General features: G+C 39.1%; 2 protein-coding genes across 3 annotated transcripts in view; both read left to right on the top strand.

Moving 5' to 3' along the window:
- The window catches only part of LOC111862052 (ferrochelatase, mitochondrial), a 28,927-nt gene extending 23,417 nt beyond the window's left edge, over window positions 1-5,510 (top strand). For both annotated transcript variants that reach the window (XM_023847122.2, XM_023847123.2), the window contains exons 6-9: window positions 1,109-1,274; window positions 1,967-2,123; window positions 2,838-2,953; window positions 4,901-5,510. In XM_023847122.2, the coding sequence (XP_023702890.1) occupies window positions 1,109-1,274; window positions 1,967-2,123; window positions 2,838-2,953; window positions 4,901-5,095 (634 nt within the window). In that variant the 3' untranslated portion in view covers window positions 5,096-5,510. The remainder of the gene's footprint in view (window positions 1-1,108; window positions 1,275-1,966; window positions 2,124-2,837; window positions 2,954-4,900) is intronic.
- A 9,548-nt stretch (window positions 5,511-15,058) lies between these two features.
- LOC111862048 (transferrin) overlaps window positions 15,059-25,038 on the top strand; it is a 48,884-nt gene continuing 38,904 nt past the window's right edge. Inside the window, exon 1 of the mRNA XM_023847117.2 lies at window positions 15,059-15,314. Within this exon, the coding sequence (XP_023702885.1) occupies window positions 15,209-15,314 (106 nt within the window). The 5' untranslated portion in view covers window positions 15,059-15,208. The remainder of the gene's footprint in view (window positions 15,315-25,038) is intronic.

The following is a 25,038-nucleotide window of genomic DNA, read 5'->3' as shown; positions in this document are numbered from 1 at the left end:
CCAGCATTTATAAAGTTAAATATATTAACACTGGTGTCTCAATATATTTTATCTCTGATGACTTTTATGATAAATAACTTAGAGTATTTTAATTATTCAATTTATGAGAGACCAACAAGACACGAAAGAAATTTACATGTCCTACAATCACATCTCGCAATGAGGCAGAAAGGGGTCCATTGCATGAGTATAAAAATATTTAACAGTCTGCCCGGATATTTATCTAACTTGGTACATGATAAAAAACGGTTTATAAATGAAATAGGAGATGTCCTAATACATAATCCATCATATACTGTTGATGAATTTTTGCTCTTCTGTCGGGATCAACAGCTAAGGAATAGAAGGGGAGTGCATGCTGACTATGTGTAACATTGTATCTATTTATTTGAGGTATTCAGTTTAGATTTTAACTATGGTTGAATTGATGTTTCTGCGATTTTATCTGTGATTGTCTTGTGACTGTTGTTTGACAAGTTTTATATTCAGTGCCAGTTGCACACTTGTGAATACTCTGAAACGCTGATGTATGTCTATATGTGTGTATGCATGCATGTATGTGTGCTTGTATGTATGCATGTATGTATGTACATCTTCCAGGTCTCTTTCCTTCAGGGGTTCTGACCAACAACTTTGTATGCATTTCTCTTCTCTTCCATGCTGCCACATTCCCCACTCAAGTCATCATAATTGATTTGATCATCCTAATAATAATTGGTGCATATTTTGCAGTTTTTGAAAATTATTATGTCTCTGGACCTCTCAAGGAGGTACTCAGCAGAATGCCCATCTAGTCAGGTGCTGAAGGTGCAGCAGGCTATGTTTGGTTAGTTTCACCAGAAGATTGTGGCTTATGGAAGAAAGGCATCCACTGCTTTGTGACTCAGTGGGTTGCTTAACACTGTGCTTATTATTACTTTCTGTGGTTGGGGCTGATAGATCTCTGGTAATCACCCCCAGGCAGGTTTCTGTGCAACCTTCTTGAAAAAGTAATGTCACAGTGATTTCACAATTGTTGGTATTTGAACAGCTGGTTCCAGGTGAGGGTTCTTTTGACTAAATGTGTTTGTAGAGTAGGTACAGCAGATGTTTTTTTTTCTTTTTTCAGAAAGTTACCTGCTGGAGTTAAATGGAGCATTATTGATCGATGGGCTACACATCCATTGCTAGCAAAGACTGTTGCTGACAGAATAAGAACAGAACTCATTAAGTTTCCAGATGAAGTTAAGAATGATGTCATTATTATGTTCTCTGCACATTCATTGCCTCTCAAGGTAAATACAAAATCACTATCATCATGTCATTTATATCTGTGTATTATATCCTGTAATAATTTTTTTAACCATTTGGTGGATTTTCATGACATTTAGTATGGGCATCATGTCACTCAAATCTACTCCAACCTGATATCTGTAAATTTGTAGTTTAATTATACCAATTTCTACTCTTTGTCAAATATTACTAGGACAGTCTAATCAAGGAGGATGAGTTAGGTGGCACAAGTATGCATTAGGCCAGTAGGAAATGGGCCCAACATTTTATGTGGTAACCCTAATGGGAAGGTACTGCTTGGGATATCCAGGCATAGTCATCTGTGAAATTATAGACAGTGTCATGTAACTTCAAAGAAGGCCTGCATTCCTAGTCAAGTCCCGTGCATAGCTTGTGGTGGGAGGAGTTTCTTAACACTCGTTCTTCCACTGGCTGCCTGTCACTTCTCACACCCTCCACCCCCTTGTCTGAAATTTTTCTTCTGTGCATTCAAGGTTACTCTTGGCCTTGTTCGAAGTTATGTGACACTTGCTATAATGAATGTGATAGTAATGGCTTAGCTCCCATGGTAACCCCAGTGTGCTCCTGTCAGTGGAGTAGGAGAGCATTGAGCGTTGAGCTCATGGTGTTATGAAATCTGCCACAGTCAGGGGTTACAGTAAAGAAGCAGGTTTTACAGAACTGTGATTCACAGGCTGTGAATCGAGGAGACTCATATCCATGGGAAGTGGGTGCTACTGTACAAGCTGTGATGGAGGAGCTGGGCTACAGTAATCCATACAGTTTGGTATGGCAGTCAAAAGTAGGACCTCTCCCTTGGTTACAACCATCCACTGATGAAGCTCTGAAAGGTAAGTAAAACACTGTTCCTACTTTTTAACTTCAGGTTGTAACCCCTATTTTTTTTTATTGCTAGTGGGGTGCGACTAAGTTCCTTGTACTGCGGCCACTTCTGGCCTATTGTACCAGCCCCAGATGATAGGTGAGGGTGATTGTGGAGCAATTGGTGGAATGAAGATTGGCAAGGGAAACCAAAGTACTCGGAGAAAACCTGCCCCAGTGCCACTTTGTCCACCACAAATCCCACTTGACCAGACCCGGGATCAAACCCAGGCCACCGCAGTGGGAAGGCAGCGACTAACCGCTTGAGCTGTTGCACAGCCTTTGTAACCCTTAAGAGTACCTTCAATTAAAATAATTATTTTGTTCTTATATTTTTTATCATTAAGTGCTAAGAAACACTCATCATTTGCAATGCCTTCTGCAAATCATACAGAGATTTGTGACCTGCAGCTTTGGTACAGATAGAAAATTCTATATATGTGGTACAGAAATATATTTTTCCAATTGTCCATAGTTTTTCTATGCAAATGTTAAGCTAGTAATTATTGGAGTAACAATCATCCAGTGTAACAAATTCGATAGAATAGATCAAATTAGAGGTAAGTTGGTTTTATAAATTTGGGGAAGTGTGGCATATCCTCAGCCTAATGTGGCATATAATGATACTTGTTTTACAAAGAACACATTCCTTTAGTCATTTATGCTTTTTTATGTTTTTCTAGGTTTTGTTAAACAGGGAAAGAAGAACTTCATACTTGTTCCAATTGCATTTGTGAATGAACACATCGAAACACTTCATGAGTTGGACATAGAATATTGTAATGATCTGGCAAAAGAGGTACATTCTGTTATTAGTTGATCAAGTGTTACTAACTGTAGTGCAGTACAGTGTCTACGCATGATCAATAAAATGATTACTTATTAACCCATTGAAGCCCATCATATGATATATCTTGTTACACATATGCTTTTCAGAAGTTGAATAAAGGGAAATCTACTCATTTAAGGTTCCACTGTTTGATTGAAGTTTATTGGTGTTTCTGTATTGCTTCAATTTTCAGTATCAAAGAGTAAGCAGCAGTAAGCAAACCTCAAACAGAGAGCTCCCTGTTTGATGCTTGCTTGTTGCTTGAATGACTTATTTTTTGACCCAGAAGATGGAGACAATATGCTTAAAAATGTTAATAGTACATGGCATCACATCCCAGAAGATAACACTCTTCATAGTCACTGCTGTAAAAATCTGAACTGTAACAGTAAGGTATGATTAAAAATTCTGGTGTGTTGTTACAATGTTGCATGGAGGGAAGATCACTTGGTTTCTCAGTAACACAGAAAACGTCTGTCAGATTTGTTACTTTATACAGCTGCATTTATACTGGTAATTGTTTCAGTTAAATTTATATTTTGCAGTCAATGCAGGAATATACTAATCTGAGAATGGAACAATTAGCCAGGAAAGAGCAGAGGAAGGATTTGACTTAACTACTAATACGCTCAGTTCACGAACTGAAATACAAAAAATCATACTTTGTGGTAATGTGGCACTTGTTCAGATTTTCTGTAAAGATCTCCTGGCAAACTTCATAACTAATTCCAATGGTGTCTGTGAGCTCATGGATGGTTTGGTGACAGTCTTCATTCATGATTTCTCAAATTTTTTCAACATTTTCTGTCATATTGCTGGTGCATGCTTGCCCTCACCATTTCTCATCTTCAACTGACACTTGACCGGCCTTGAAATGTGAATGTCATTCAAAAACCGTTGCTTTGCTTAAAGAATGTTCTCCAAAAGCCCCACGAAGCATTTTTAGTGTTTCGGTAGCGGATTTACTGAGCTTCACACGAAACTTGATGCACAAACCTTGCTCAATTTTGCCATCCATTGCAGACAAAATGAAACACGAAGTTGAAAATGCACTCGTGTAAAAACAGTGTATGTTCACAGCTCTGTGTCATGTGGCAGACTGATGCAATAGGCTTATGGAAGTGTGACTGTGACCACCCCTCTCATTTCTTTCACTGAGGTAGTTACAACAATAACAGTCAAGGGACTTTCCGGTGTCACCTCATAGTGTAGTTGAATCTTGTTTTTGTGAATTACTAGTAACCATGTGTATACAGTATTCCATAAAACTGTAAGTACTGGTCCTTAAGGTACTGTGAAACAGGAAGAATATAACCTCAAAATTTTATTGTAAAGCTACTACATTTTTTTAAATTTTGCATAAAAGTAAATTATGTGTTATTTATAACATGCTTTCTGTGGTTATGAATGTGTAATATACATATTTCCACACCAGCTTGCAGTTATAATTTCTCTATATGTAGAATGACAAGAAGTACTATGTGCTATGATATATTACTTGTTTGAAAATAGGACTGACTTATGTAACACTGCCCAGTGTGTAATGTATGTTCAATTTATGTGACACTTCCGAGGGTATGATATATCACATGTCCAATAAAAGTTTCTAAATGTAAAGGCTTGTAAAAATTTTACTCTTTGGGCCTTTTTCAAGACAAAGAGCACAAAAAGCATGAGTATGATCACTGAGTTAAAAAAATACTTTGGGATTTAGTGGGTTAAAGAAAATATCATTAGTATGAAATAATACTATGTAAGTACTATTTCTGTGTGACACTGTATGTTGTACTACTTTTGTTTAGCTCAAATCCACTAAAGAGTTCAAGAAACATAAACAGGTGAGTATATGTATGTCATATGCATAAAATCACACACTCATTCACTACTTTTATTAATTCAGTGCTTTTGCTTTTACAGATTGGTGTTGAAATGATTCGCCGGGCTGCAGCACCCAATGATCACCCACTCTTTATTGATGCTCTTACTGATCTGGTTAAAACTCACTTGCATAATAACCAACCAATAAGTCCTAAATTTCTTACAAGATGTCCACACTGTACAAACGCTCGCTGTCAGCAAACCAAATCATGGTTTGCAAAACTTTGCATCTAACTATGTATTAGGTGTGAATATTTTTAACTCTCTTTTAGTATAGATTATATATTTGTTTACAAGATATTTAAGAAGAAAATTATTAAGTAAAAATATGTATAAGGCCTGCTGTCAAAACTTTTGGTTGTAGCAGATGAAATACACAATTTGATGACATTTGGTCCTAATGTTAGAGGGCTATTGGCGTACAGCATTTATTTCAATGGCAGATGGACATTTATACAATATGACAGGAATGAAAACCATGGCCACTTTCTGCCTGCTTGAAAGTTCTGGTCTCTGTAATATCAGTATCTTTGACTGTTAGCAGTTGGTTTTGGTAAGTTGACTGATATAACTCTTTATGAAGTTGCTTCATTTTTATTGTAATTTTTATTTTATACACTTAATTTTTGCAGGATTTTGTTTCATTTCATTTATTCACCTTCCATAAATCCTGTCGAGAGTACATTCTCATGCGGATGTGGAGATCGCCCTTAATAAGCCGTGTGTTTTTGCTCTCTATTTCATACTCTGATAACTATTTTGTTGGATAATTACTCATTCACATGTTTCAGAAGTGAGAAAAAAATATTACTATACACAAGAATCCAAATGAGCTCTAAAGTTGATAATTGTATTTATATCTGAACAAGGCAGAGGAAAATTTATACCAAGAATGTCCAGAAAGTAAAGATACAAAGTCCAGAAAATATTTGTAAAGCATTTTTTCTTTTTTGCATTCACTTGTAGCATTTTTACAACACACCTTTATTTACTTTTCAACATAGTCACCATGGATAGCAATTCACTTAGTAAGCCTGGGAACGAGTTTTTTTACTCAAGCATCATAGAAATCTTTTACCTGTTCTCCTAACCATGGAGAACAGTTCTGGACACTCCTGAACATTGATGTTGAAGTTCATCGATGTTTAACGTCTGTCAGCACAAATGCTTTCATCAATTATTTTGATGATTTCAAAATGGATGGCCTTCCACACCTTATTTCATCATGAACATCACTTCTTCCCGCTTCCAATTCACGACACCATTTTGCCACGTTTTGCCTGTTCATAACATATTCACCATAAACAGAAACATGTGAGTGATGAATTTCAGTAACAGATTCTCCTTTCCCATGAAGAAATTGAATTACTGCACAAACCTCACATTTGGCAGGATTTTGAATTGACACAGCCATTTTAAACACACCCTGCGAGCACAACGTTGCTGTGACTGTGGCTGGTGAACTCAGCCCTGTCTTACAGTTCCCATCTCACATGGCAGCACTGCCATTTCCGGGGGGGGGAACCCTTGCATTTATACTGGATTTTTGTCTTTTCTTTCCGGATACCCTCATATATGAGAAAAGTTATCATACTCCACTTGAGATAACAAAAACATTCTGATTGCAGAATTTCTTCAGTCTGAAATTATACATTTTCTTCATGAATTCTAGGCAATTATACAAATTGTACATCTGTAAGATCTGTTTTTCAAGAAAATTTGATCTCATTTATTTCTCTGTATTGTAATATCTTATACCATTTCATTTTTTGACTGCATATTTCTGATTCATTTTGTGTTCAAAGCTCTCTTAATGTAACAGTCAGATTTCTTGGAATGGATAAAGTCACAGGAAAACTGTATTGTATTTGTGGATCTGACAGCTGTGACTGTGAAGACTCTAGTGTTCTTGGATGTAATGTTGTATAGTTTGGAGAAAGCTGGATGTTTCAGAGGAATGTATGGTGCCATCTTCAGGGTTACAAAGTAAGCCAAGCAAGTAACTAGCAGGAACAGAGAAAAAAGTTTTCCTCCAAACCGTTGGACCTTCTCTCTCTCTCTCTTTTTTTTTTTTCTTGGCACTACAGCCCCAGTGGGCCTAGGCCTACCTCCATGAACTCTGTTCACTTCAGTTTTTCTAGATCATACACATACGGTAGGACTCCTTGGGCGAGTGATCAGCTCGTCGCAAGGCCTCTACCTGTAGACAAACACAGAAAAACGCACACAAAAATCCATGCCCTGAGTGGGATTCGAACCCACGATCCCGGCTTCCCAGCGAGCGAAAACAGTGCATGCCTTAGACCGCTCGGCTACCGTGACCGGCGGACCTTCTCTTTACCACATGTCATTATAACACAGAAGACTTTACTTTTTATAGCAAAACATATCATTCTTGTGTGATTATCAGATGCTTCTCAGATTCATTAGATTAATGTGACACTGTAGTAATCTGAATTTCAGAAATGTTTCTTATATTAACAAATCCAGTATGGAGTCGGGTTATTGTTAGTGTTTGTCTCATCACTGACAAAATGCAGATTTCAAAATGCACAGCACTTGATCCATATTTTCTGTAAGTAAGGAGAAACATGTTTAACACTAAATACTGAAACAGTATGTACCAAGGAAGCTACATGGTATGTTTCAAATCTACAGATCTAGGCTGTATGCTTGAACTTGAATAGTATTTTGAGTTCTCTGCAGATTGATTGTTTTTTAGTGACAGTTTATCAGTTAGTGTATTATTTCTGTTGAATGTAGCTGGTAATAAAAGTATTGCATTACATGTATCTTACAAAATTTTCAAGTTATGTTTTGAATTGTATTTTTAATACAAGGAAACAAATGTACTATTTATTGACATATTATTTATTGTTCTAGACCATAAGCTTTGTAATGTGGTTAGTGTTTTATAGATATATCTGGTCGTGGTTGTAGAGCATTACATAAAAACATGGCATTTATTTTGAAATAGACAAATTTGGGGGAAAAAAAAAACTGCTAGAATTGCTTATTTCTGTGAGGTGAGTCAAACCTGTGGTTTAAGTCTTATTTGTCAAATTGATTCCAGTTTGTCATTGGGAAACAGATTGTAGAAACCCCCTTAGACAAAGTTACACTTCATCATGAATGAAAGTAGAGCATGGATGCCACAAGGATCAGTGTTGGGGCCGCTTTTATTTTTGCTGTATATAAATAACCTCACTGAAAATGTTCGAGGGGCAGATTGGTCTTAGTTGCAGATAATACTAATTTGTTAATTATTGGATCAGATGAAGTTGACTTTCAACAACAACAAAAAAATGCAATGAGAGAGATAGAAATATGGTTTGAGAAAAATAATCTTATAATAAATTTTGAAAAAAAAAATTGCTGTGTCATTTCATCTAAAACAAATGAGAGTTCCGTTAAGACCACAAATAAATTTTAAAACTATAGAAATTACCTATAAATCAGAACTGAGATTTTTAGGTATTTACTATGTACATCACAGAAAACCTAAAATGGGGCCCCCATGCTCAATTTTTAAGAGCTAAACTATGCAAAATAATTTATATGATAAAAACTTTAAAAGAAACTATGAGCCCATATATGATAAGAAATGTCTACTTTTCAAATTTTGAGTCTTGTCTGAGGTACGGTGCTATATTATTGGGAGGGGATAACGAATGTGACAAACTCTTTAAACTGCAAAAAAAAAGGTCCTTCGAATTATCAGTGGGATTAGTAATCAAATGTCATGCAGACAAATTTTTAAAGCTTATAATATTTTAACATTGGCTACACTATACATTTTTGAAGTGATATGTTTTATTAAAAATATAAATACTCTATGGCAAAAGATGTGGACATCCTTATTTACAATATGTGAAGGAAACCAAATTTACATGTAAATCATTGCAATACAGTTCTTTTTTTAAAAAGAGCGTTATAAATATGGGTATCACCTTGTATAATAAGGTCCCTGAGCAGATAAAAAAATTAACTCTTTTAAGAAGGACTTAAAATCCTTTTTGTTGAAACATTCCATTTATTCCATTGATGAGTTTATGTCCCTTAAATTCTGAAGTGAGTGTGTTATGGTTTTATGTTATGACAAATATCTTGTCCTCACTTAATCTATAAAAGAAATGTTGGATGTTGGGTTTCTTTTGGTATTGAATTGTTGAAAGTGATACAATGTATTGTATGATTGATGTGTCNGATAAAAACTTTAAAAGAAACTATGAGCCCATATATGATAAGAAATGTTTACTTTTCAAATTTTGAGTCTTGTCTGAGGTACGGTGCTATATTATTGGGAGGGGATAACGAATGTGACAAACTCTTTAAACTGCAAAAAAAAAGGTCCTTCGAATTATCAGTGGGATTAGTAATCAAATGTCATGCAGACAAATTTTTAAAGCTTATAATATTTTAACATTGGCTACACTATACATTTTTGAAGTGATATGTTTTATTAAAAATATAAATACTCTATGGCAAAAGATGTGGACATCCTTATTTACAATATGTGAAGGAAACCAAATTTACATGTAAATCATTGCAATACAGTTCTTTTTTTAAAAAGAGCATTATAAATATGGGTATCACCTTGTATAATAAGGTCCCTGAGCAGATAAAAAAATTAACTCTTTTAAGAAGGACTTAAAATCCTTTTTGTTGAAACATTCCATTTATTCCATTGATGAGTTTATGTCCCTTAAATTCTGAAGTGAGTGTGTTATGGTTTTATGTTATGACAAATATCTTGTCCTCACTTAATCTATAAAAGAAATGTTGGATGTTGGGTTTCTTTTGGTATTGAATTGTTGAAAGTGATACAATGTATTGTATGATTGATGTGTCTGAAATCTGTAGGTAATTAAGTTTCATAGTATTGTTGACTCAACTGCCTCTGTGATCTAGAGGTCAGCGTTCCTAGCTACAGATCCAGAGGTCTGGGTTCGATTCCCGGCGCTACCAGATTTTTCCTGAGAAGTAGTGGTTCTGGAACCAGGTCCACTAAGCCTCATGATGATAATTGAGGAGCTATTTCGAGGAAGTAGCGGCTTCAGTCTAGAAAACCGAAATTAACATCTGTGGGGATTCGTTGCACTGACCACGCGACACCCTCTATCCGCAAAAGTTGGCACTAAACTTCGCCGACAAGCGGCAGTTGTTTGGTCGGTATAGTTCACTTGTGGACTAAAACCAGTTTAGTTCACTTGTGGACTAAAACCAGTTTAGTTTGTTTGGTTTTAGTATTGTTGACTCATGTATGATATGTATGTTATATTAATATTGTAACGTGTTTCATTATTGAAGACGCCGTAGAGATGGTTAATTGGTTTATTTAACAATCTACAAGTAACGGCTACAATTACTTATCACACAGTTGCGGGGTTTCACACTTTATAACCCTAATCGCATTAATCTGTTAACACTGTTGCGGGGTCTCACGAGTTATAACCCTATGCACAAATCAGTTCACTCTACCTTCAGTAGTCCACACTTTTACAGTAGGGGAGCGATGGATCACTGTATCACACACTCCCAATTACACAATCACACCCACGTCCGGTTCTTCTATCCGCGACAGCTGCTATACTCCAACTTGTAGTCGGCTGACTGGAGAACTATTGATAACACACTCGCTCGTAGGCTTGCTCGGAACTATCTTCGGCGATGGCCACGTTATAACTCTACTTGGCGACTGTGACAGTACAACTGACTCAGCCGCTGTGCAGCTCACTTATATAGCCGTAGTGCTTGCCTGATGTNCACGCGACACCCTCTATCCGCAAAAGTTGGCACTAAACTTCGCCGACAAGCGGCAGTTGTTTGGTCGGTATAGTTCACTTGTGGACTAAAACCAGTTTAGTTCACTTGTGGACTAAAACCAGTTTAGTTTGTTTGGTTTTAGTATTGTTGACTCATGTATGATATGTATGTTATATTAATATTGTAACGTGTTTCATTATTGAAGACGCCGTAGAGATGGTTAATTGGTTTATTTAACAATCTACAAGTAACGGCTACAATTACTTATCACACAGTTGCGGGGTTTCACACTTTATAACCCTAATCGCATTAATCTGTTAACACTGTTGCGGGGTCTCACGAGTTATAACCCTATGCACAAATCAGTTCACTCTACCTTCAGTAGTCCACACTTTTACAGTAGGGGAGCGATGGATCACTGTATCACACACTCCCAATTACACAATCACACCCACGTCCGGTTCTTCTATCCGCGACAGCTGCTATACTCCAACTTGTAGTCGGCTGACTGGAGAACTATTGATAACACACTCGCTCGTAGGCTTGCTCGGAACTATCTTCGGCGATGGCCACGTTATAACTCTACTTGGCGACTGTGACAGTACAACTGACTCAGCCGCTGTGCAGCTCACTTATATAGCCGTAGTGCTTGCCTGATGTGTACCACGTCACAGTAGGAAGTTGATTACGGGTATGTAGCGTTGCGCGTTACGTCACCGCGGAGGGGAGGGAGGGGGCGCTACGTTACCACCATGCACCTGTGGCCTGAGTTGCCACGTTGCTGCTGGGTAGGGAGGGGTTCTCCGTTGCGCAACATGTTACAATATGTATTAATTGGCTTGTTCTATATCTGGAGTTTGTATCTCCAAATATGGATTCTCGGAACAAATAAATTGATTTATTGATTGAATAATTGATGAGTACTGAATATAGGTTTTGGTGCTCATTAAGAAATGAATAGCTACTCTCTTTTGCATAAATGAGAGGACTTAAAGACAGCAATAGAACAAAAGTAGAATAGAACATATTCTGAGGAGTCAGTTAAATTCAGTTCAATTTGCCACCTTTATTTAAAATGATCAGAGCTTTTTGTCATAGTACACAGTGGTGCATTGCACTCATGCTTTCTCCATGGAACATAAAAATAAAATGTGTTAATTTCAAGATTCTGTGCATTAAGAGGCGGTAATATCACTTCCCCCTCACAAGTTTATATGTCCGCTATGTTGTTATAAATGATTGTTGTAGATTGAAAGAGTACATGGTTGGGGTAGTCTCTAGTGCCATAATTTTCTTATCAAATTTTGTGATTATAGGTTATCTTTAAAGTTTAAAGGGACATACACGTACATCTACATGCAGGCATGCATGTGTGCACACATACACAGTATGGTGGTGGTTTTATAAGTCTTCTTGTCCCTTAAGGAAGGAAAGTAAGCAAAAAATATGTTACTGTAAAATTAGAGATAACATGTGTTTCACGAATTAAATTCAGCTTCACAAATTTTTATATTGTAAAGTTATAATGGTAACTGCCATATTGAAACACATGTCTGTAGTATCTATGCAAAATGTGATAGAAATGTTACTTGCACATGGTTCAAAGTACCAGGTGATTATTGTTTCTTTCACGTAAAACAAATGTAATTAATATGGAAGTTAGCATAAATGTACAACCCATTCATAATCCCAATTTAAATGCATTATGTAATGTGTGGTGGGACTACTTATAAAATCCCAAACAATTAGCATTACGTACGCCATCACGCTCATATACGTGACTAGAAAGTAGTGTCTAACCTGTAGTTTTATGGTGAACTCTCAGCAAGTGTCACAACACCTAAACAGTCAAGGTCATCTGGCTGTTACATGTCAATTTGATATATTCATTCATTCATCTGTAATCTATCAAGACGACAGGTCCACAGTCTCTTCCAAAACAGTTCCTCCACTTGATGCGATTTAGAGCTTTCTCCTTCAAATGAAAATATCCTCTTCTGTCTCCAAGGACATCCAGCATCTTCTTAGATCTTCTTCCTCGTCTTCTGATCGCTTCTATCTGCCCCTCTATCTTTCCTTCAATAATTCTTTTAGAAGGCAGTTACTGCGTAAGATATGACCAATCCAATTAGCCTTCCATTTTCTTATTTTGTGTAGGATATTCCTCTGCTCACTGACTCTAAATAACACTTCTTCATTTCTCACATAATCGGTCCAACTGATCTTCTCCATCCTTCTCCAACACCACATTTCGAAACTTTCCGGATGTTTCTGATCTACTGCCCTAAATGTCCAGGTTTCAGCCCCATACAAAGCAATGCTCCAAATGTAGCATTTCACTAGTTTCTTTCTCAAATTTAAGTCCAATTTGCTGGTAAAAATATTCTTCTTACTAAATGCAGCTTTTGCCATGTCAATCCTAGATTTAATTTCATACGTACACCTTCCGTCATCTGTTAACAAGCTACCCAAATATTTAAAACATTTCACATTCTCCAGTTGTTTTTGGTCTATCTTTATAGTGACTGGGGTTGGTTGTCTCGAAATTTTCATTACTTTTGTTTTTAACACATTCATTTCCATGCCATAGCATCTTCCAATTTTGATTAGTCTATCAGTCATGCCCTGTAGCACAGTTTCTTCCTTAGCCTTTAACACAAGGTCATCTGCATATTTCACAGTTTCNAAATGCCTTCTGCCAGTCTATAAAGCAAGCACACAGTTCTTCATCTATCTCCAAAGTTCGTTCTGCTATAATTCTCATCATCCCAATTGCATCCCTGGTTCCTTTTCCTCTTCTAAATCCAAACTGATCCTCTCCAAGTATATCCTCTATTTTCCTTTCGATTCTTCTTTGATATATATAGGTATTTTTTGTAAAATTAAAAAATTGTCTCCCTGTCCTCCCTAGTCATATCTGTATACCACCATCATTCTTTCTAGGAAATAAGCGTGGCCAAAAATTATCTGCAAACAATACTGTCATTTATGTCTTTCATATGGTTTAATTCTATCATAACATTATATTGTGGGTATTCATAACTCTGCATGTTTCACCAGATATAATTTCCCAAATAATAGGATGTCTGTAATTTAATCAAGGAATAGGCAAATATTATGTTCCTTTAAAAACCTAAAAATGATTATACTGAAATTGCATTCCAGAGTTGAAGTGCAGCTGATAACCCAGACAGAAATGAATGGAAATGAAGCTCTTTAGATTTGAGATCTTCTCAGTGATGAAATAAAGATTGTGATCTCTTGATTGGTGATACTATGTAGGCAGTTAGCAGTGTTTTGGAGGAGTCTACTTCATCTACAGAACAGATATTGAGTACTCTTCTACCATGAATTTAGAGTCGGGCAACAGATTCCGCTGAAACGTTGGCAGCCACCCGTTTAACTACATAATGTTATAGCATGAAACCATGTTTTATTTTTTTTTTCAATTTTATTTGTTAACGAACTTACATTTGTCCATGTTTAATACTACAATCACAATGCTTCTGGTTTGAAACGGCGCCGTATGACGTCGCATCCGACTTTCCCGCCATGTACGAACAGTGCCCCTATAGGACAATCTAGAAAACACGGCATACACGTCGCGGCACAGTCGGTACAATAGATACCTACTATTCTGTATCACTCAGCCATGACCTCAAAACCCTCAAAATCAAAATTGTGGTCGTCTGGGTAATGACATGCTACAGTCTGGTAGACGAGAACGAACGTTTCGGAAGAACTTGCTGCTTCCATTTTCACGGTAGAAGATGGATGTATCGTGTTACTCCAAATCAACCAGATTCAACTGTATTATAACCGCAATGTAATCTTCTTTGCCGCAAAACATCAAGTATAAATTAAAACTATTATTAATAACTAGGATATTGGTGAGAAAGCCAGAAGGAAAGAGACCACAGGGAAGACCAAGGCGTAGGTGGGTGGACAATATTAGAATGGATCTTAGAGAGATAGAATGGGATGGTATGGATTGGATAGATCTGGCTCAAGATAGGGACCAGTGGAGGGCTCTTGTGAACACGGTGATGAACCTTCGGGTTCCATAAAATGCTGGGAAATTCTTGAGTAGCTGCAAAATTGGCGGCTCCTCCAGAAGGGCCCAGCTCCACGAGTAAGTAAGTAAGTACGGAACGGTAAATTTCAGGCAGGGAGCATTGAATTACAGTTACATATTCTTTATAAATATTGTATTTTATATTGTTATCTACCACTCGAGTGTTGCAATTTATTATTTTAAATGTATTGAGCACAATAAAGAAGCCAAAAGTGGTTCAGATGAAATCGAAATTCTTGTTGAATTGTTGCTCAAAAGTTGGCACGTTCAGAAGTATAATACGCGACCTGAATTAAAATTCACTTATGTGTGCGTTTAGAAGCAAGAAGAATAAAACAGCGGCCTTGACTGCAGTGTCGTCACAATAATCATGAAGAATGCTATATAGCGCTATATAGCAACAGCTGGTCAGATTCAGACTTGCTTAGGCACGAAGAGGATTGCGAGATTGCGAGTGTTCACCTGCAGACGCGCGACGATAGTAGAGGTTAACTTGCGTGAGGAGCATGGCGATTCGTAACTGTGGATCCTGTGGGTCATGGCGATGTTTCTTAATGGTTTTGTCTGTTACTTTCTTATTTCTTATCAACACCTGTGATACCATACAGAAATGTAAGTAGTCAGAATATTAGAATAAAACGCATTGAAGGGTTACGTAAACATTAAATACGTGCAGAAGGAAGTAGAAGATATTTGTGATCCATTTGATTTGTTTCATTTTTGGTCCGTCACACTAACAGTTACAATTATAAAAGACAAGTCCGTCCAGTGTGACTATTTCAGTTTTCTCACTTTATGATTCACTAGCCTTATAATTCGTGATCCACATTACATCAAGGTTATTTCCCCACACCCACCTACAAAGTGAACGCATATGAGGGAGACCTTTTCAGTCTGGCTACTAAACGTTTCATCTCTGAAATTTCTGAACGGATTTAAACGAAACTTAACATTGGCAGCGTGTGTTACAAACTGTCGAGTTCATCCAATTTTGTTTCTGATCTGTCCAATATAATCCCTTACATTACATGAAGCATAAATAGATCTTTAACGATGTTCTAAAAAAAACGAGGGCTTAGCATGTGAATATTGTTATATTGCTCTCATATAAATATTGTTAAGATTCATCAATTCTATTTTCAATGCTTTTCACTAGCGGAAATATTTACAAAAACAATCTAACGATAATTAATTCAGAGTGTATGTACTGTAGCGACAGATTCATAATTCAGTACCAGATATGTGTTTGTACTTTGAAGATCATAGGTAATGAGCCGTGAAAAATCTCAACGTATTTCGATAAATTCATTGACATAGAGCTTTTACACCTTTCTACTCTTATTACTTTTCCCCCATTGGCTCCTCTAGCCTATTCAGGGCCCAGGCCTCTTATTCAGTTCCGTAATCGTTTTTCACAGACGGTAGGACTCCTTGGACGAGTGATCAGTTCGTCTCAAGGCCGCTATCTAAACAGAGGACAACACAAAGAGAATAAACGCATACGCACACCAAACATTTTTGCTCTGAGTGGGCTTCTAACCCACGATCCCAGCGGCCGAGCGAGCGAAGACATTTCATGCCTCAGATCGCACGGCTGCTGTGGCCGGCTTTCTACGCTTATAGGTAACTAATATTGAACAAATTTATCTCGTGAATTACTAGAGTAAAGGGAGGCTTGATTCAATAATTCTTGCCTTAATATTTAGGACCTAAAACTCGTTTTGAACAAACAGGAAAGCAGGCGGCGTGTCAGGTGAACATCGACTTTTCCAATGTCTGTCATTAAGCCGGAACATAGGGTATGCAGTATGAAATCGGGAGAATCCCGGAAAATTACTGGGCGGCTAGTGACTATAGTTTTTTTTTCCCCCTTGGCACTACAGCCCCAGTGGGCCTAGGCCTACCTCCATGAACTCCGTTCACTTCGGTTTTTCTAGATCTTATACATTCGGTAGGACTCCTTGGGCGAGTGATCAGCTCGTCGCAAGGCCTCTACCTGTACACAAACACACAAAAACGCACACAAACATCCATGCCCTGAGTGGGATTCGAGCCCACGATCCCGGTGTCCAAGCGAGCGAAGACAATGCATGCCTTAGACCGCTCGGCTACCGTGACCGGCAGTGACTATAGTTACCCTTGCTTTAAGTACGAATGCTGAATTGAAAAGCATAGACAGGAAGTGTCCACAACAGTTTCTCCTCAGTCCCATTCTACTGCCCTTTCTTAATAAAATAGATCGTTCGGCCGGTTCGGCTGGAGGAACAGACCACTCGCGTCAACTCGCACCGCATTTGGACTAAGCGTAGTCGACAAGCCAGTATTCTATCCACATTACAACTTCCTTCAGTATTTCCCTAATATATTTTTGAGCGGCTGTCGTAAAGGGAGATTATGCATTATATTCTAGATGACCATAATTCAAGGTCCCTGCTACCCTGTATGTAATTTCAAACACGGTTATTGTATTACAGAATGATCCGCCGAGCTCTCACTGAACACAAACCGAATGGTCTCGGTGATAGGCTTGAACAGTCTCTTCGAAACTCACTTAGATACCCTGTACAGGGTAAGGAATTTAAAGGTTCAGTTTATTGTTTCAAGTATGCTCTGTTTCCATAAGAGAACTTAAGCGCGTAAGTGTTAACGTCTTGTGGATACAGAAGGAATCGGTGTTTAACAACAGGGACCGTTTCCAACATACGTTGCGATCTGGGTGTGCCTTATGTGTGTTTTTTTTTTTTTGTTTGTATGCTTGTCAGGAGTTGGTATAGCGACAGGCAACGGACTGGAAAGGCCCGGGTTCGATTCCGGGAAATGCAAGATTTTTATTCTGCACAGTATCCAAACTGACTCTGGGGCCCACCTACCCTCCTATCCAGTGGGTACTCGGAGCTCTTTCCCCGGGAGTAAAGTGGCCCGGGCGTGAAGTTGACTACTCCCATCTAGTGTCGAAGTCATGAAAAGGTGGAGCTATACCTCCACTCCCCATGTATATATTCATGACATAGTGCTTAACTAATTAAGCTCAGGGACAACTTTACCTTACCGTTACCACAAGGGTTGTCGATTGCGCAGCTGGTCCGAACACGCGCGTGAAGAGCTAATGCAATACCGGTTCGTCTTCCGCTGCATGGTTGAAATATTTGCAGCACGCTATCAAATAACCGTCATAGCTAGTATATCAACACATAACCAAACAGAAGACCTTTGTTTATAACCTGTAAAATAAAAGCTAAGAATTTGGTAATTCTTAGTTTTTGGCGGACTCAGAATCGTGTCTAGTGTCTGGCATTAACATCAGAAGTTGTAAACTTCCTGATTCTGTTGCCGGAATTGGTTTCTTGGAGATAGAAGCCAATTTTTTAATACTATTTAAATAATCTTCTTTCTGAAGTGTTTAAGAAAAGGGAACATTGTTCAGTCTTAATCCTGTGAGCAACGTCCGTCTGTTCTTTTTCGAGCCTCAGTAACACGTAGACATATGCTATAAGTACTAAACTTAACTATCATTTTCACGAGATTTGGAGTGAGCAGTCTATCATCAGTCTCCAAATTTTGTCAATATTCTTCTCTCCTTTGTTGGTTATTTAACGAGGGTGTCAGTGTCTGTACTCTACAGCGTTGGCTGGTAGGGCGACTTATGTACTGTAGAGGATTTGGAAGGAAGCGCCCGTGGCTTAATAGAGGTATTATCCCGGTATTCTCCTGTAGGGACTGAGGAAAACCATGAAAGCCTCTTTCAAGACAGCCAATATCTCGGCCGAAGCTGTAACAGAATATCCACCGGAATTCAAATCTAGAACCTTACCTGCAGGTCGGCCATTTTGATGTTAACGTTTCTGTGGTCGATTATGCACAAATGGTGGCATAGAGAACAAATGATGTGGGTGCAGTATTACTACCGTTCAACGAAGATCTTGAAATCTAATTTGAGTAGGACAAGTTGTGGTTGTAAATACATGGAGCTCAGACTCCATGCGTTCTTAATTTCAGCATTAGATGGTCGTTGTTTCGGACAACTTTTTCGAGATACGAAATGGCTGCCGATAGTTGAAGAGCAGTAGAAGACGAAATGAACGTACATATGACAGTTCCATAATTAGCTTGTTGTGATAACCTTTGAACCGCAGTTGTACCGTGTTCATCTATCTGTGTATTTCTTGCAGTTTATGTTATGTTTGCTCCTATATGACTTTTAATAACGATAGATTTCTTCGTTTTTTAAATTATTATTTACTTACACGGCGGACATGTAGAGTTATCAGTATGACGACACACATGTGTTTTCAGTCTTTCACTGAGGCGAGTGTTCAGTCTTCTGGTCTGTGGAAGCGTAGGCAAACGGATACAAACATTTCGGGGTAACACGCTGCTCTCATCTTCAGGGCCGCCTCGATCCTGAAGATGGAGGTACCATTTTCCTTCTAAACGTTTGCATCCTTCATCATGACTACATTATGCGGTTCTGAAGCTAGAGGCAGCCTGCTCCTCAGAAAAGTTGGTATCCGTATAAAAGTCTGTACGGTGTCACAACTCAGAAGACGCAAATCTGAAGTATGCGCGGTTTCGAATTGCAAGTGAATTCGGGGTTTTGTCGGAAGTAGGCCGAAGTAAGATCAGAAGCATGGGAACACGCGTCCGAAAGAATAAGATCACGCGAAGAAAAAGTGAAAGCGAAGATGTGAATATTGAAAGTACGTGGTTCGCATTCCTTCCATTCCATGACTGCCTGCCCACACATTCACCAACATATCAAACGTTCATTTTCTCATTTCTTCAAATTAATCTTTTCGTTTTTGTCTCACTGCCTTACAACATTCCACAGACACAATCGGACTAAAGGAATAAAGTAGAAAGAGACAAAACGGCAGTGGAATCCTTGAAGTGAAACAGTAAGTTTTTCCCTCTGCTTAATTAGTTGAGCATCACGCCATGAAGGCGTATGGGGGAGTGGGGGTATAGCTTCATCATTCTCGAACTCTGTAATAAATGAAGGCAAGTGGCCAACATCACGGCCATGCTGCTTTACTCTCGGGGAAGAGCCCTCTGTACTCATTTTAGGGGAGGCTGGGTGGGTTCCTAAGCTGGTCTGGACGCTCTTGAGAAGAGAAAAATATCTTCCTCTTTCGGGAATGGAACCCCATTTCCTCGGCCTGTAGCCCGTAGCTATACCGACTGAGCTATCCCGGCTTCTTGGAATTCTTATAGTGAATATTCAAATCCACATTTGCATATTTATTTAAGCAATAAGTAGAAAAATAATCTGTTTCTGTTATCTACGTGCATTCATCTAATTCCTCGATAATTTCTTTGAGAATTGTCGGCATCGAGGGGAGGTACAGCGGACATGGAAACATTCAACTTTTATAAGAATCAACATAGCCAGATATCTTAATTGTATTACTAATTTAGTAGACATGGGAAATGCTCTCCTATTGCTAACGTTCAATCTTTGAACCATCGATGCCACTGTGTGGAATTCTCGTAAATCTCTGAAACAAGTATTTGCCTCTCACTGCATAAAACTTAATTTGCGAGACGCTTCTGAAGACACACACTAATCCATTCTCCGTTTCCTTCCTCATCTTATATCGTACCATAAGTAGTAGTCTAAAAATCCGTGGCCTGTAGTCCGCAGGCGAACTATACCTACCGAGCGACCGCCGCTTGTCGGCGAAGTTAGTGACAACTTTTGCGGATAGAGGGTGTCACGTGGTCAGCGCAACGGATCCCCACGGCCGTTAATCTCAGTTTTCTAGACCGGAGCCGCTGTTTCCTTGAAATAGCTCCTCCTTTATCCTCACGAGGCTGAGTGGACCACGTTCCAGACCCACCACTTATCAGAAAATCTGATAGCACCGGGAATCGAACCCGGGACCTCTGGATCTATAGCCAGGAATTATAATCACTGGACCACAGAGAATTAGTCTGCAAAGTGAAACGTTAGTGCCCCATTCAGGAATTGAACTCTAATTGTCGGGAACGTACCTAGTCATTTGAAGGACTCGCGTATACCGAATCATTTCATATGACGACAGATCTCTGAACAGTATTCAGCTTTAAGAGCTTGTTTTGTAGGAAAGTGGAAGGGAATGCCATGAAGAGAGCCTGTGTTTCATTGGGACTAGACTCTATACTGACAACGACCTTAAATAACCAACTATGAACTGACATATACGGGACTGTACGGAAAATTACAGCACTTTCATGTTTATTCGGAATGTCCAAATGACCAAGTCAGCGAGAGACAAGTGCTTCTTGTTGGCTGGCGTTGTGTTGGTATGCTAGCGTGACACAGAAACTGAAACTCAGTCCCTGACTTCCTTTATAACATAGCAAACGAGGAAAAAGCGTTGGAACACTGGCACACAGAGATGAAAGTGTGTAAAACCGGTTTGTTGAGTACGTACTTCCCCGAATATGGTTTGTTTAGGTGGGGGTTGGCGGAAGGTGGGGAGAAGCTGGGAATTGTCAGTAACTCGTTTCTGTTTATTACAATCACTGTATCGTTTCAAGAGTGTAGGTCCTGCCTTATATACAAATATCGTTCCAGTTCTGTTTGGTGTGAACTGCCGAGAATCGCGGTAGAGGGAATGGGATTTCTTCTTATCTAGAGACCCAGTGTTCAGACCCCAGCCCCGGACATCGATATCTGCTCGTATTTTGTGTGTGGCTTTCTCAGTCCCTCCAACAAAGTACTGGGATAGTACCCGAAATGAGGCCACGACCGTCTCTTTCCACGTCATTTTCAATTCATTGAAGAGTTCTGTCTTCAGAGACATAAAGCCATACAGACCGACTAAAGTCAACCAGCATTTCTGAGGAACATGTCACCTTCATTTTTAGTGTCGAAGATTAAGCCAAAAAAGAAACCGGCATGAAGCAGATAGAGGCAATACTCATACGTTCTTCCGAAACTTCATTGGATTTTTAGCGGAATAAAAAAAAACTAAAACTAAAATCAGTGTCTTTAGTCCGCAAGCGAACTATACCGACCGAGCGACCGCAGCTTCTCAGCGAATTTAGTGCCAACTTTAACTGATAGAGGGTGTCGCGCGGTCAGTGCAACAAATCCCCATGGCTCTTAATTTCGGTTTTCTAGACCGGAGCCGCTACTTTTCCATTCAAGTAGTCCTCAATTATCCTCACGAGGCTGAGTGGACCCCGTTCCAGACCCACTACTTCTCAGAAAAACTGGAAGCGCCGGGAATCGAACCCGGAACTCTGGATCTGTAGTCAGGAACTCTGACCACTAGACCACAGAGGCCGTCACACTATGTAATATCCACAGAAAATAGAAATAATCTAAACGACCGCTGTGAGACTACAAATTCAACATTTTCAATTTATTTTATGCTAATCCTAGCCGCATAGCTTTAGCCTCCAAAGAGATTGAGGTAAACAACTAATTAATTAAGGAACGAACTTCGGCTTGCAGATGAGTCGGCGTAGTTCAGTCAGTATAGTGACATGCTACGGGCAGGACGACTGGTGAATCCGTGGTCGATTTCTGTCGGGGCCAGGGATTTCTCACCGCCATGTCCAGACCTCCTCTGAAGCCCGTACAGCCTTCTATTCCCTGTGTACCGGGGGCTGTTTCAGCAGGGATAAACTGGCCGGGGCGCGATCCTGACAGTTCTCCTCTATTTAGGGCCGACGTTAAAGAATGCTTGAAACTATACCGCAGCTCCTTTATGCGTTCATAACAAAATGCATGATTAAGCACAGGAAAAATGCACCTTTTTATACCATTGCAGATATATCTACTGTTAACAGAACTCGCTGTAAAAGTGTAGGCTTTCGAGGTGTTAGACCTTGCAGACTCTAGCGACACGCATGAGTTTGTGCCGTACGGATTTTATAAGGCAGGTTACAACGATCCATCTCAATTTGTCTTATACCAAACTCCTTGTCCTGCCTCTGTCTTCCTCCTTATTTCCTCCTAGCAAATTATTAAGGCAGTAAGTTTCATACTCCAAGGTAGAGTCCCGTACCATTATAACTCATAACGTTATTTAGTATTATTTATTATATACCGTCAATTACAGCACATTTAGATGGGTTGTTTACCCGACATTTCTCGACATCTATAATTTCATCTTCAGTATATATTTTATGATACAAACTAAATATTTTCTCAAGGTTACTGTCGGTGGTTCTATTACTTTTGAACATTTCAGATGCTTAACCATTATTTGTCGAAAGCCATCTTATACAGAAGGCACGCTGTAGTGTAGTGGTTGAGGCGCTGTGCTACATGCAGGAAAGTCGTGGATTAGATTTCCAATGTCATTGGAATGTTTAATTGATTTAATCCTTCCACTGCACTATGGCCCTGGGGTCGACTCAGCCTCTAACAGAAATGAGTACGAGGATTCTTCCTGGTGGGAGAGGAGGAAGAGACAATGGCGTCCGGCGCGTGCGCCTGATGGGGTAATGTTTGCAAGGAGCCGAGTCAGTCTCTGCGGTCTCTGCCGTCTCTGCAGCCTGCATGAGAGGTTACTGGAGAATCCTCAGCTACTGGACACTTCATTTCAAGAAAGATTTGGCATCAACATTTGGGATTGCTATTAACAGTGTGTGGAATTTTCAAAGCCCAAGAGTGAGCAACCTATATAATTATATAAATGAAAATAATTTCAGCAACGTACACATTTACTAACCTTCGTCTAAAATGCCGTCACAAGAAATGGGATGCATTATTGGAATAACAAGCCACCCTGTGTAACAAATTTAACAAAAGACATCAAGTTATATATATACATATAGCCTTGCATGTGTTAGTTCCTTGGGACCCTCTTCAGAGGCGTGGCAATAGCTGTGAACCATATTTTAAGAACAAGTGTAAAGTTGATATCATGCCTCAGAAGGTGGCCCCGAGGGGCCACATTTTGACACAATTTGACACATTTTATTAAATTCGTTATTGTGGATGTTTTGTTATTCCAATGATTACTGAAAGTGTCAGGATGAAGATGTTACAAACTAGCTGGATGGATACATTCCTGTGCTGCATCATAACCACACATGAAAGGTGGTCATGGTCATATGAACCAAAATTGAACCAGCAAAATCTGGGGTCTGGCCCTGGGGTCGACTCAGCCTCTGACATAAAAGAGCACGAGGATTCTTCCTGGAGGGTAAGGGGGAAGAGAGAATGGCGTCCGGCGCGTAAGACACAACCTCACCGCCATCTTTGACCGATTGTCTAGAAAATGTTGGAGCCTCGACATTTCACAAACCTATGGGTCTCCACGGCCTGTTACAGGGATAGCTTTACTTTTTACCACATTATACAAATGTGAAGCATACATTATCAGTGTGGTTGTATATGTTTTTAAGCCTTCTATGTGTTCTTTTGTAATTGGTCTTACATATGTAAAATACTAGCATACGTTTGATCATATACACTACGCTTCCTATATGCAATTCAACCGTTAAGTCGAACATCTTGAGGTTTCACTCAGCACGCCAGCAGCTATTTATGGTTTGTTCGACATTACTGTTGAATTGCATACAGGAAGGGTAGTATACGTGATTGGATTGATCTGGCTCAGAATAGGGGCCAGTGGAGGGCTCGACACAAAGCGTCACACATGCAGAGAGTGACCAAAATGTCAGTTAGCTGGTTAGTAAAATAAACACTAAAATACGCTCGAAATATCTTTATTACGAGTATTCAGTGAATTTTCAATTTCATTTTCGAAATAAGATCCTCTGTGTTCAATCCACAACTCACAACACTCTGATACCTCTGTACACATTAACTGGCAGGTCATTAATATGAGATACCGGTCTAGAGAACTGAGATTAACGGCCGTGGGGGTCAGTTGCGCTGACCACGCGACACCCTCTATCCGCAAAAGTTGTCACTAACTTCGCCGACAAACGGCGGTCGCTCGGTCGGTATAGTTCTCTTGCGGATTAAAGCCACGGAGTTAAAAATTAATATGAGAGAATATTTTAGGTTAATTGACTTTTGGATCAGTTTGTATTCCATTTTGTGTTCAGCTTTTCCGGACGTAATGAGTTACCTTTTAATTTCGTGTGTCGGGATTAGTTACACGAAAGCTTTACTCAGGAAGGTCCATGACACTAATTTAGAGTGCCATTCCAAGACTTTAGTACTTTACTTTACTTTACTTTACTGTTCTTCCATTTTGCTCTAGGACATTGCTAGCACAAGCATCTGAAATGCCCATATCTTGTAATAATTATACGAAGTCCTTTCTAAAACTAAAAATTAATTACCCATCCCAGTATCTTGAATATTTGATCTAGTAGCAGTGGTCGTAGTAGCAATGGATGGTGGTGGTATATCATAGCCCATCAG

Source organism: Cryptotermes secundus, unplaced genomic scaffold (genome assembly GCF_002891405.2).
Source record: "Cryptotermes secundus unplaced genomic scaffold, Csec_1.0 scaffold181, whole genome shotgun sequence".
Lineage (NCBI taxonomy): Eukaryota > Metazoa > Arthropoda > Insecta > Blattodea > Kalotermitidae > Cryptotermes > Cryptotermes secundus.
This window is presented reverse-complemented; position numbering and strand designations above follow the sequence as displayed.